We start from the raw sequence: 14,000 nt of genomic DNA on the forward strand, positions 1-14,000 counted from the left end.
GTGTGTGTGTGTGTGTGTGTGGAGGAGATGAGGTGGAGAGAGAGAGAGAGAGAGTAACGCACAGTGACTTAAATAAGTAACTTTAATCTGATTACTGGATTGGAAATAGTAACGCGTTAGATTACTCGTTACTGAAAAAAAGGGTCAGATTAGAGTAACGCGTTACTAAGACATCACTGCTGGTAAACTTTTTCATTGGGTGGTTCATGGTCTATTCTGATGGACAACAGGCCTCATTTACTGTTATGAGCAACAACAAAAAAAAAACTACGTGGCATCCATTGTAATGAACATAGGGTCTGAAAGGGTTAAATAAGGAACAATAAAAATTTAAAAATCCACCCACACACACAATATTCTCATTAGAATAATTATTAATTGACAATTTTCTTTTCTTCAAAAACAAAAAAACATTCCACATGTTTTATGACCATTTCTTTCCACTTTTCCTCAATAATCCATTTGAAATATACATTAATTCAAATACAATTTGAAAACAAATAATAAAAAAAAAACAAATATAGCATTGGCACACAGCCACACATCCAACAAGAGACATTTCTAGGCTGCACTCAAACCACCCATTTCTCTGTCCTTGGTTCCACATTTTCCACCAGCCCCTCCCCCATGATTCGGAAGTCCTCCACGATGGCCTCTACATTAGGAGCGGTAGTGGCCACTTCATTGACCACCTCCACTTTCCTGCCGTTCATCAGAGAAGTCTGAAAGAAGACGTTAAATTCAGTTTAGGTTCATTAATTAGGAGGATTTTTACTTTAATCTTCATGATGATTCACAAATCAAAATCAACTGCATTTTTAAAACTAACCTTGAAGGGCTGTTGCTCGAACGCTTTAGGCTTCCACAGCACTGCAATCACCTTTCCTCCAAACGGGTCATAGAAAAACAGAGCCAGATCTCCAAATGCATCCTAGAAAACATGGCAAAACACTGTAGTCATTATCTGAGAAATCCACAAATAAAACAATACAAATTCACCTTTTAACTTGACAATGATTTGAGAAAAGGGCTCACAACCTGTTACAACTAATGGCCCATTTAAAGGAAAACTTCAGTGTGAAATGGTCTAGAAAGAAATCACAATTTTTACACCATTAACAAGCTAAAAGTAGCTACACACTTGATAGAATTCTGAGGGCCCTGAAATTTAAAATGAGACACTAAGAACTTTATTTTTTGGTAAACTACCTGTGCACCTTTATTGTTTATACACACACATACAATACCTTCAGGTAGTTCCCTGGGTGTTGTTACTTGAAATTAAGTAACGATTTTAATTTAATTTTTTTCATTATCACTTCTTAAATGGTTTGTTAAAAAAAACACTACTTTGCAGAACAGAACCATTATGCTCTCTACTCTTACTGATCGTTATTTTTTTTAATTATACTCAATAAATATAATTTTACATTTTAGAATACTGGTCTTGTCTATTATTTTTAAACAGACTAAATTTTGTTTTATTGTAAATAATATGTTTTACTGTAATCTAACAGTTTTAATACATTTAAAACTATAAAAATACACTTCACCCATCTTAAATTATAAACAGGCTTATTCTCCTTTATCACTCCAACAGCACTGGGAGCTTTGGCAGTGGTAGTAAATGCAGCAGCAGTGCAGCTCCATACCACAGCGGTGGATGAAGCTGTCAGGCACAGAAGAAAACAAAAGCAGTGTGTAAAGTGATGTAAAGTGATAGACAGCAGATAAACCTACCCTGAGCTCAGACAGATACAGCTTCACTGGATCAAAATCCATGACAGGGAAAGCTCCCCCCAAACTGCCACCTTCACCTTTACTGATACCCCTGGGAAATGTAATGGGACTGGGGTCCACAGCCTGGGCTGCAAGAGGGACTTGTTTAGTTTTGAGGTGAATGAGAACATCGTAGGCCTCTAAAGGAGGGCGGAAAACCACCTATAACAAAAAAACAACAAATACAGAAAACCTTTGTAAATTCAGGCTGTAAATATCTGTGATGACAGATTCTGATAAGATTACAATGATCCCCAAACATAATGAAATCTCAAATTAACACAAGCCAAAACAATAATTCAAACCATATATACAATTTATATTAAATACACAGCCAATTAAACAATTTACAAAGCTATAGGGGGATTTTCACATTAACATTAGTCAGAGAACTAAATATACAGCAAAAACATCAGTTTCTGAATCACTTTATCTGAATTTTCTATTTACAGCTATATGTTTGAGTAAAATAAACATTGCTGTTTTATTCTAAAAACTACAGATAATTTCCAAATAAAAATATTGCCATATAGAGCATTTATTTGCAGAAAATGAGAAATGGCTAAAATAACAAAAAAGATGCAGACCTTTCAGACATCAAATAATACAAAGAAAACAAGTCCATATTCATAAAGTTTTAAGAGCTCAGAAATTAATATATATATTTTAATAAATTATTTATTTCTATTTTTTATTTGGGTTAAAAAGAATGCATATTCGATATTGATACATTTTATTCTAATCTAATATTGTTGAACTACTACTTTAATATAAATTAACTGATGTTTTTCCCCATCCCTATTATAAATGCTAATCCTCAGCAATAAAAAATAAAAAAAATAAAATGTCAGCACCCTAAACAAAAGCACCAACCCGAATGTCATGATTTTGGCTGGGCTGAGCGAACTGGGCCTCCAGGACATGCAAGCTTTCTGCTGCAACAGTCACCATGCGCTGAAGCACCTATAAAAAGAAAAATCAATAAAAAAAAAATCAACCAAGATCAGATCTCAACCTCATAACTGATTAAATACACGACATGGCAAAAAGCCTTGTTAAAGCAGAATGTTATCTGGCCTATTAGTGTATGCTCTTCACTTACCGGTACTGAGGGGCCTGTCTTGGTCCAGATTGAGGCCTTGTGGTCATTGGGAGTGGCGATAAACATCACAGGAAGAGACTCCCTCGATGCTATGAAGTGATTCTTGATTTCAGTACAATCGGAAGCTGCAGAAATTAAAGGAAGATATTATTTTAGAAAAACAAAAACACAGTACAGTAAACACAAGAGCCAAGAGCCTTTGGAATATCGCTGACCTGTGAGTTTGCCATTGAGGTTGACCACCAGAGGGTTGATCCTCCAGTCGAAGGAGGAGAGCAGGTGGAGGAAGCGAAGGAGACCAACCTGCAGAGAACTAAGGACAAGCAGAACATTGAAATCTATATCTTTAAATAAGGCTAAAAAGAAAAAAGAAAAAAAAAAGAAAGACTGAAGAGACAGGTAGTCTACATTACCTGGGTGGAGTGAAGGGTGCAGGCTGAAGGAAGAGGAAGGCCACCAGCAGATCTACTGCATCTTCTCCTATTTCTCCCATAAACAGCTGTGCACCAAGCCACCGTTTAGCCAGGCGACACACTGCACCAAAGCAGGGATGTTGCTGCTGTAAACTGAGAGATAAAAACGCAATTTAAAGAAATATTACTTAATTATCCAAACAAGAAAGCCACCTGATGCCACCTTTGAGTGTGATGGGGAGAGAGCGACATCTACCCACCCAGAGGGAGCAGGGCCAGTTGTGCTCCCTCTGGGTGCCGACAGCTGATGGCAAGCTACATGAACGTGATTTGAACCTGCGACCTCCCGTTCATAGTGGCAGCGCATTAGACCACTGGACCACCCAGCACCCTCAAACCCTGATTTAATTATGAAATTGGTATCAATATTTAGAAAATGTCCTTGGTTTTGAATTTTCAGGATACACACATCAAAAGAGACGAGATACCGTTGTGAATAAGAGCAAAATCAAACTTGCAGAAATTACTTTTTTATATAGGGTGAAACTACAATGTAGCACCCTAGGATACATGCATTTAAATCCTTATGTACACCTGTAGCAGAGCTCGGCCTCTATAGAAATCCAAGGTTAATTCCTAAACCACAAACCACTTCTATACTTTACATTATTTAACACATCTAATGGTGGTGCACCTTAATTCTTAACACATTATTTACTGTGATAGTCTGCAGTTTGGGACACAGATTTCAGTGGTCATGGCCATCTTTGTGACGTACTAATGCACATACTGCAAATTAAGTTTCCATAACTGATGATGTCAATTAAGTCTATGAGTCACCCCAGCCATAGTATTAACCCTGATAGACATGGCACAACTGCAGGTACAGTAACAGTGTGCGTGTTTTTGTGTGTAAACATTTATGTACCCATGTAAGGTGCTGGTGAGGAAGGGTTTGTGCTGGGTCTCGACTTCCAGTGCCTGCGCCTCTGGGTTGTCCCTCACGATCAGCAAACCTTCTGGGGTCACTTTTTCTCTCAGCACCTGCGGTTCTCTGTGGTATGCTACCTGGATCCGGAACAGCAGTCCATCCTGAAATCCAACAAAATCAATGCTCAATTTCTATCAGAAACGGGTCACTTTTCCCACAAAAAAAAAAAAAGAAATACTACAGACAAACCTTAACCAAGACCTTTTCTCTAAAATGACTAAACTAAACTCTACCTTCCACACATCCAGATGTGCAGGTGTGGCTTGGCACATGTAGTCATGCTGCTGTTTGAGCAGCTCTCCGAGGCGAAGGTGGAACGCTGCTTTAATATGGCGGATTGCCAATCGCTCATTGGGCCACTTTCCACTCCCCTCCATATGACAAATAACTGGTAATGAAGTAAGAAACAAAAATGACCACCATTTTTCATAACGATGTACTCTATATAATGTCCCTACTTTTTCAAGCAGAGAATAAAAAGGAAAATAACTAACTTAATAAATAAGTAAATAAATACGCAGTGTTGAAAAATGAGTAGAAATGTCACTGGATTACCTTTAACAGGAGTTATATAGTGTGGACAAGCCTTCCAATCTTGAGGAAGTAAAGCATTTAAAGTCTTTTCCTTCTTAAAAAAGGAACTTTCCAACTTGGCTGGTTCAGGAGGGAACACCTAAAAGGACACAACACACATTTTATTTTAATGACCAGTGGCTAACATTAGCAGACAATTGACACTTTTTGAACGATACTCTATTTGCTTTTCCATTAGGCAAGTTTGGTACACATACGGGCAGCCTAGATGGTTGGCAATATGTTGGCAGAATGACCATCCTGCCTCTCCTAATGCTGATGCGCTAGCAGTTAGCCGCTAATGCTGCTGCACCCAGCCTTAGTGGAAATCTGGAACTCTAAGAGAACTGTAAATAAACTGACGCGCTTCACTTAACCGAATAAACTTCTTTCAGGAGAGAAATCTGTGTAGATTAACATCCAGCGCTCATTTAACTTTTAAGAATTGCTTTGTTTACTTAGCTTAGCTTTATTTAACTTAGTTACTTATATCCAGTGCACCTTATGTATGAAAATAGACCAGAAAATAGACATTCATTGATAGTGTGTCTTATAGTGCCTAAAATACTGCATATCTGCTTGAGACATAACTGAATTCTTCCTCTAAAAATAATCTTAAGAAATATCACCAGCAGATAACCAGCTATATTTTTTGTTTACTAAGTACCATCTACCAAAAAATGAGCTGAGTTGAGTAGTGTAGTTACCATGCAGTGAAAAGAGTTTCATAGGAAAAAGCTGACCTGAGTGTATCTGAGGGCCGGGTGGGCTCCCTGCACTGAAGTGATGGACAAAGGTAGACCTTCCAACTGCCACAGCTTTCTGCTCAGGTCATCAAATGACTGGACCACCTTCAGGCTCTCCTCTTCTCCAGTACTCTTTATCTGATCAACAGCAAAATTCACATATAATTATAGACTTATAATTATGAAAGAGAAACATAAAAGACATAATATACCAAACAGATAATACATACTTCTTTTCTTAACTTAATGACCTCATGTACCCGTCCTCCCACAAAGAGGACGCTTGAATTGGGAATATCTGCATGACTACAAAGAAGAGACAGATAAACAGAAAGAAAGAGAGATAATTACTGCAATGCACAGTATTTTTTTTCTTCTTATGATGCTCTTATGGGGATGTGGGCGTACAGTTCCAGAAGGTGGGTGATGATCTTCAGCAGGATCTTTCTCTTCTCGCAAGTGGATGAGCCAGGCCACAGCACTGCTTCTGTGATCGCCCCGTCCTGAAAGCGTCGCAGCTCAGAAAGAGAGCCCCACAGCTGCCGGAATTCAGCTGCCTATTTAAAGAAGAAAAAAAAAGAAAGAGAAACAGCTGGAATTGAACCACAAGTACCACTACAGTGTTGTGACATCTGCTTATTCACATTTAAATGTCTCATTCCTTCGTTTTTTCATTAATTTTAAAATGTCTAGTTGGGGTCTCTAGTATGAATGAATGCCACGTGAGCCGTTTTTTTGTGAAAAAGTTTTCCGGTGTTTTTCTATAGCCCTGCTTAATTTCACTGAATTACTGGTCTCTGAAGAAAGACAGGATTTCAGCTCTTGTTCATGAATATTCATACATGCAAACATATCGTCTCTAATTGGCTTACGGCATTGCAGCAGAAAACGCATTTGCCCAACCAGGGAACTAAACAGACAAACACACAGTACAAAGTCTATAAACGCTGTTTTGTTACCTACACTTTAAAATACTGTATAATGAAACTTCAAATTGTTCTGTAAGAGATGCAACAGAATTAATGTTTGTAATAGAGCTGTTTTGAGACGTGTGATCAGTTTTACCTCAGGGCTATCTGCTGGGGGTCCACGTTCCAGCACAGAAAAGCATTGCTCAGGGTTGAGTAGCATGCCAAATGACAGTGGTGGCTGGTCCTTGTGCTTTGGGGGCTCACTATACACAGACCACTATTCAAAATCAAAATCACAGAAAAGCAATGTTATTCCACTGGGAAGAAACAACATGAGGCACAAGAACTACATCCATGAATTTGACATGCAGACTAATTTAATTTATTTAAAACCTATACCTGTAAAGCTAAGTTAACAAAACTGTAATTCTTTCTTTTAAAGTCAAATGAAAACGGAATGCTAATCTACATAGATTTCACTCATGAAAACTGTTTATTTTGGTGAGTAAAGCACTTCAGTTTATTTATAGTAAGCTATAAATAAACTTTATAGTAAGATTTCCAGATTTCCACTAAGGCTAGCCATGGTTAGCGGCTAATGCCGCCCCGAGGAATTCAGGTAAGTGTTCAGGTAACCCAGGGCAGTATCAGCTAGTGGTTTGTGCCACAAGCTTGTTTTAACACGGTAAATGTGCAGACTACAATCCCATATGCTCATCTCTGAATGGCAAAAGAGCTAGTGCTTAGCGTGGTTAGCGGTTAATGCTAATTCTCTAAAAGTCTAAAGTCTCTAAAGTCTCAGTGTTGAAGAACTAAACTGAAACTCCTGTATAACGCTGCACTTCATACATAAAAATTCATACATAAAGCGCACCAGATTGTAAGGTGCACTGATGATTTTTGAAAAATTAAAGGGTTATAGTGCAAAAAATATCAGTCAATAAGCATATATTTGTGATTGCACATTTACCTCAGGGTCTTTAGGCAGCGAATGGACCAGAAGACGGATCCGCTGCCCAAGACCTCGTTGAAGGAGGGACAGGATGAAAGGGAGCACTGCCAGAACATAGTTCCCGCTGTGGTCCATTAAACTTCCAAGGAGACTGAGCTTCTTACAGGAGGCTTGCAACTTCACCATGTCACTCAGTCTGAGGGAGAGAGAGAGACACATACTGTACCTTTAGCTTACACAATATCATTATATATAAACAACATGAGATTATACAGTATAATACGAGTTTCCTCTACATGTACTGTACACTTACAAAAAGACAGACATAAAATAGGACAAGAAAATTGAATTGGTTGCTATGACATTTGGCCTCCTGCATTGATTGTGGCTGCAAGTGAATTCACCGTTAACACGCCAGTCAACATCATTACCACTCACTGTGCTGTGACATGGCATACACAGGCATCACTGTGGATCAAGGAATTTAAATGCCTGAATCCATTCGGCACCCTCTATTAAGCCTTGCTTAAACTCCGGTACTTTGTCACCTTGCCATGAGCACACTGCCCATCATAACACAAGAACACTTCATGATTAATTTAAAGTACTGCTGTCCCATTACTTTTGGCATGTTAGTGTAGTATGTATAGTATGCTGAAGTTACTCACTGATAGACATTGTCATACGTCCTGATCATAGGTTTGGGGGTCATAAGCAGAGCTTGGAAACTGTCTAGAGTGGGATCATCCCAGAACTGGAGAGACTGTGATGCCTCATACTGTATCTGTGGATCAAATTAAATAGTTTGGTAGTTTAGGATCATTTCATCACCATCATCTTCATATTATGGTAGAATACTGTACATGCTCACTTAAGGTGGTAGGATATGTTTAATGTCGATGTGCTGGATCTAACACACACATACTTGTTAGAACCTTAAAAGCACATATACAAAACATCAGTATGTTCAGAGAACCAATAAGTCAGTCCCTGAACAGTAATGCTGACCTGTTTGTAGGTGCAGGCAGTCATGTCTGCACACATATTAAGATGACCAGAGGGATCCACGAAGACCACTTGAAAAGCACTGTGGAACTCAGGCAGAGAAGGCTAAAAAAAAAAAAAAAAAGATGTCAAATTATGAGCACAAGTATTAAAGTTGAAATGACTTGGGTTTAGTGAAACGTGATAAGCACAAACTTTTGTTGAATATCCGGCCCCGGTTTACCCCCAGCATTCTTAAATACAGCACTTTTAGCCGATGTTCCCAACAGGCTTACAATGCTAGTGAAAGGGGCATAGCATTGTCCATGCAAAGAAAGGGCAATTTTTTTCACCATTAACAAGATCAAAGTAGCTCTAAACTTCATTGGTATAATTCCAGATGAAATGCATTAATATTTCCACAGAATTAATTTTGTAGTCTGCACTTGGGGAGTTTGGTAATGCTTGTTAAATGGTGCAATTTCTTTGCATGGGCAATACTATGCCCCTATTGCTATCATTGGAAGCCCATTGAGAGAATTGTCTAAAAGCGCTGTATTTCAGAATGCTGGGTGTGAACTGAGGTGGGATTTTCGACAAACGTTTCAAAATTTCACACCAGATTTCTCCTTTAATGGATAAATATTATTTCCACAAGGTTGCAAGTGCTATAAAATTAATATAGTTTATTTTATTGCAATATACCATTCTAACTACAGTAAAATAACCAAAAACTGGTGTGATACAAATCGACAAAAATATAGACAAATAAAAATTACATGTTTAACACATCATTAGTTTAAACCAATTATCAAGGACACAAAAACTGTATGATTACAAAATCATTGTGCACACTCAAAATATTGAAAAGTTGAATTACTGCTTACCGCTTTTGAATCTGGGTTTTTCGCCAGAGTAATACCACTCTTAGTCAGGTCTGTGGAAGCTAAGTTAAGAGAGAGAAAAAAAAAAGATTAGTATCATATTTTTTGCACAATAAGGCACCCTTAAAATCCTTTTATTTTCCCAAAAATCGTCATTGCTATTTTGGGTGCTACAAGTTTATTTAACAAACCATGATACTCTTTCTGATGCTGTGCTGTAACCTATTCTGAGCAATTACTGTTTAAACTCATCCCAGAGTAAATTAAACTGCTTGTTTGATTCAACTGTTTTATTACTCATGCATGGGTGGAGAATCAAAGGTATTTTGGGAATGTTTTGCTGCCTTGACTGTGTTTAAGGCATCATGAAATCTGAAAATTAAATTAAGGACTTCAGGTCATTCAGGTAGGGTCCAGTATCAGAGAGCTGAGAGAGACATGTTGAGAGATGTAATAAGCTTGTTGATTGTTAGAGGAAGCGATCGATTTCAGTATTTTTTTGCTAAAAAAAAAAAAAGTGTCAAAATTGTTTGCCCATATTTGGAATTTTGTATGAAATTATATAAGTTTTTTTGGGTTGTTCCAATACAAACAAATGAAATTAAGATAACAAAACATGTAATTACAATCATTTTCTAAGAGAAACATTTCTTGGGGGAAAAAAAAAAAAAAAAAAAAAAATCAGGGATGCCATTTTTGCATATTACATTAATGTATATTATTTATTTAACCCTTGTGTGGTGTTCGGGTCTGTGGGACCCGTTTTAATTTTTCATGAAATGATACTAAAAATATATTTTTTCTAACTCAAACTCATTGGCATTGGCTCATTTTTTGTGAAAACACATATCAAAACACATTTTCGATAAACACACACACTACTTGCTAATTAAGAATTGCTTAATTTTGCTGATTTAAATACAAAAACAAAGTAAACGAGTAACAAAAATATGAACACCACACAAGGGTTAAAGAATGTATACACCAAGTGTGCTCTTACCCAAGAAGTGCAGTGCATTTCTGAGCAGCTGGTATGCATTCATTGTTTTCCCCACTTTGTGAGTGGAGAGAAGATAAGCCATCAGCATGGCAGCCAAAAATCCACCAAAGCACCCAGTCCCCTGTGGAATCACATAAAATAGGCTTTGTGTGAACAATGGATTTGAATGCATATAAGGTTAAGCCTCTGAAAAACTTAATAGACTTACCTGATCGAGCTCCCTCTGCCTCAGCCACACTTTGAGGAGAGCTACAGCATCTCTGAAAGCAGGACACTGGTCGCTGTGTGCAGTAAGGAACTGCAGGTGTGGGCGAGGGAGGTGATCTCCCAGTACTGTGCTGTTATAATGTGGAGTTGAAGGCTCTGTGCGTTCTAAAAATAAATAAATAAATAAATAAAAAAACATGAAAAAAGATGCCATGTTTGTTTAATGTCTTCACACAGTGAGGAAAGGGTTTAGGAAGGTAAAGTACATGTTAGAAAACTGTTACCTTGTTCAGAGCTTATGCCAGTAAACCAATCTGTCCGGATGTTGTTCTTCTGAGGGTGGAAGCGGCTTGGTTTGAGAAAGTCCGGAGGAGGAATAGCGTGAATTCGAAGTGTTACGCTGCTGTCCTTACCTGTAAGTAATAAAAGTTGTGCACAATTCAAACACATTGGTCTAAAACAGCCTAAAGTTCCACTCTTAGAGACCTCTACCATCCTTCTGTTCCTGACAATTTGAGAAGGAATATCTAATAAACCAACCAGCCATCCCATTAACACATCCTGTGCCTAATATTAGGTACTGTGGATCCCCTTGTGCCGAAACAACAGATCTGACCATTCAAAGTATGGACCTCTAAAAGCGTCCTGTAGTATCTGGTTTTGGCAATTGGTATTCATGTTAAAAAGGGGTCCATCTGTACCAATCAAGATACAAGGCTAAATACCATATTAACCTTTCGAGACAAACAGAACTGCACCGTTTAGCTTAAAGAGGAAACACAATCGAAAAGGGCTGCTTATACACTACTCGAAAGTACATTTTTGAAACTTTATTTCTTTAGCCTTTTAAATACTAGTTCTCTACCTTTTGTGGTGGTTAAATGTGGTCTGCAGAATTTGCTGCTTTGTGCGTTTTTTTATTTTATTTAATTTTTTTAGACCTGCTGTGTTCCGATCTTTCCTGTTTGGGCTAAAAGACACCCTTTTGAGAGGAATATCCAGCTAGTCGTGTTAAAAAGTCTTTACTGTGCTTCCTCCATGAGAAGCATTAGTCTTATACATTCTACAAATATATGAGTTTAAAGACAATAATGAGTTTAAAGAAACAGTTAAAAACAAACAAGCAAACCAAGGCTAGACTGGCCAAGGTAAGAGGAGGCAGCAGTAATATAGGTAGACAGCTTATTGCCTGTCTGGACCCATATAGCTGTTAAGCAAGGAACCCCTGCATACCAGAAAAAATCCACAAGACCTGCCTGATGTTGTGGAGCTAATCTGAGCAGCAGAAAACTGAGAATAATGTTTGGGTCTTGCATCCGGGCCAGTGGACTACTGTTAACTTAAGCCCACTAGAAAATATAAAGGAAGATAAACATCATACCTGAAGGTGTCACCAGCAGGACTGGGCGGAGCCGGTTGCCATGAAGGCAGGAAAAGTGCAATGGGCCCACTTCAGGTGATGAAGCAAGGTGCTGTGCCAGGCCTGCCAGATAGAGTGCCCTCTTTCGTGGGTATCTCTGGTTTATGCCATCCATTGGGTGTAAGACATTCTACAAAGGAGAAAAGGAGGTAAACCATACATCCAAGAGATGTGATAAAATGTAACACTTTATAATAAGATATATATATATTTTTTACATGGTTTAGAATATTTGTAGCTAAAACGTACTGGAGGAATTGTGACAGCCAGGTCGACAGTAACTCTAGGTTTGATGCAGGTGCCCAGTGGATAACTCCCGATCAAGTCAACAGAGGCAGGGGGCTCCATATGGAATTTGCCATTAACTTCTGGAACCATGGTGAACGGTACATCAATTGCAGAGTCTTCCAACCAAGACACGTCTGTTAACTAGGAAAAAAATATGAAAGCAACACAAGGCAAGGAATTCATTTTGTTATTTGCTTAACAGAAGTGAATAGCTTAGATGAAGTAGAAGTCTCATTACCTCCACCACTGGAGTTTCAGGAACGGACTGCAGGAGATCAGTGATCTCTTCCACAAATGAGTCCAGCAGCTTCTTTCTGCGTTCGCTCAGTGCCACCTCCTTCAGCAGCTCCTCCATCTGCAAAGCAACCCCAGCAAATCAGCCATAGATAACTTAAGATGTTAGATGTGATCCATTAATTCAGTCTTTCAGTACACATTCTGGATCACAAAGGTACTTTTACAGTAGGGCATGTCAAGACTGTCCGATTACTGACCTGCATTTTCAACAAGCTACAGTGGAACAGGTTCTCTGCTTCCTTCAGCTGATTGAGCTCCTCAACTGTTGGAGCTTTGTACAGATCTCCTTTGGACAATTTAAGTGGACGAACAACATTATCCTTCTTGGAGGCTTCCATTGAACTTTCCACATCATCTTCACTCTGAGCAGTATTTGGTATATCCACCTGTAAGAGAGAACAGTACATAAATAGCAGAAAACATTATTTCAGATTATTCAAATTATGAACAGAAAAAGTTGTGAACCATAAATTAACTATGTTTATGCCTTATGTGTTACAAACACCTAATCTCTGAAAAATGCCCAGAAACACAAAACATAATACAAATTTAGGATATTTCATAAAATTATTATTGATAGTTAGTTAACTACTTAATAAGTAAAAAGAACAGGAATATTCAAAATAAAATAAGCTTGGTTAGCTAGTTTGTCTCAGCCACAGTAACTTTAATCCTCTGCACATTGTTTATTAAAAAAGAAGCTCAAACCTCATTTTCCAGGTCTTCAGTTGAAGTCAAATGTTTCCTCTTCATCTTAAAATGCAAACGATTCCAAAACCACCCGGAAAATAAATCATGGATCCAAAGAACTATAGTTTTATTCCTTCAGCCAGCAGCAGCCCCAGCACCGCACTGTAAACTCACATGGAGCCCCAGTGCCACATACAAACCCAGAGTGTGACGCGCCTGCGTCGTGATTGGCTGGAAGCTAGTGTAGCTCGTCTGCTATTGGCTAAATGTATATTGGGAACGCCTTCTAGTCAAGTTTCTGTGAGAACGCAGCAGAGCTTCTCCAAAACCCAAAATAAAAGTCTATTCACAGCATAGACTCTATATACCTATTTACAGTCTATAGTTTACAGTAAAAGATTTACGCAACACTTCTGTATTAATATATATGTCTCCAAAATGTTTTAGTATAATAATATCCAATGTTAATATAGGTTTACAAAAAAGAGAGTATTTAAAATAAATAATTACTGAAATATAAATCAATATTAGATATTCTTAAAACATTTTGAAGGCAGGAATAAGATATAACAGAAAACAGTCTGACACAATAATTCACTGCTATATCGGAAATCCAAAAACCTAACCAATTAGAATCCAAAAAGACAAAAATAGTTAAAAAATAGTAGAAAATAGTAAAAAAAGAGTAAAAAAATACAAATAAAAAATCACGTCAGAAGAAATATAATGCGATCTTTTCATATATAAACATATCTCTTCCAGA

General features: G+C 37.9%; 1 protein-coding gene across 1 annotated transcript; it reads right to left on the reverse strand.

Moving 5' to 3' along the window:
- Positions 1-356: 356 nt before the first annotated feature.
- On the reverse strand, positions 357-13,440 carry nol6 (nucleolar protein 6 (RNA-associated)). The gene is made up of 26 exons (XM_007243909.4): positions 13,256-13,440; positions 12,745-12,933; positions 12,489-12,605; positions 12,212-12,391; positions 11,924-12,092; positions 10,827-10,955; positions 10,544-10,707; positions 10,336-10,456; positions 9,339-9,397; positions 8,476-8,577; positions 8,136-8,251; positions 7,486-7,663; positions 6,670-6,792; positions 6,013-6,161; positions 5,835-5,910; positions 5,602-5,742; positions 4,841-4,958; positions 4,519-4,673; positions 4,223-4,386; positions 3,295-3,447; positions 3,097-3,194; positions 2,882-3,006; positions 2,653-2,742; positions 1,741-1,941; positions 830-931; positions 357-722 (listed from the first exon to the last, which is right to left on the reverse strand). Exons 1-26 carry the CDS (start codon positions 13,298-13,300, stop codon positions 573-575), a joined length of 3,414 nt encoding a protein of 1,137 aa, XP_007243971.3. The 5' UTR covers positions 13,301-13,440; the 3' UTR covers positions 357-572.
- Positions 13,441-14,000: the final 560 nt, after the last annotated feature.

The sequence above is a fragment of the Astyanax mexicanus genome, chromosome 22 (assembly GCF_023375975.1).
Source record: "Astyanax mexicanus isolate ESR-SI-001 chromosome 22, AstMex3_surface, whole genome shotgun sequence".
Taxonomy (NCBI): domain Eukaryota; kingdom Metazoa; phylum Chordata; class Actinopteri; order Characiformes; family Acestrorhamphidae; genus Astyanax; species Astyanax mexicanus.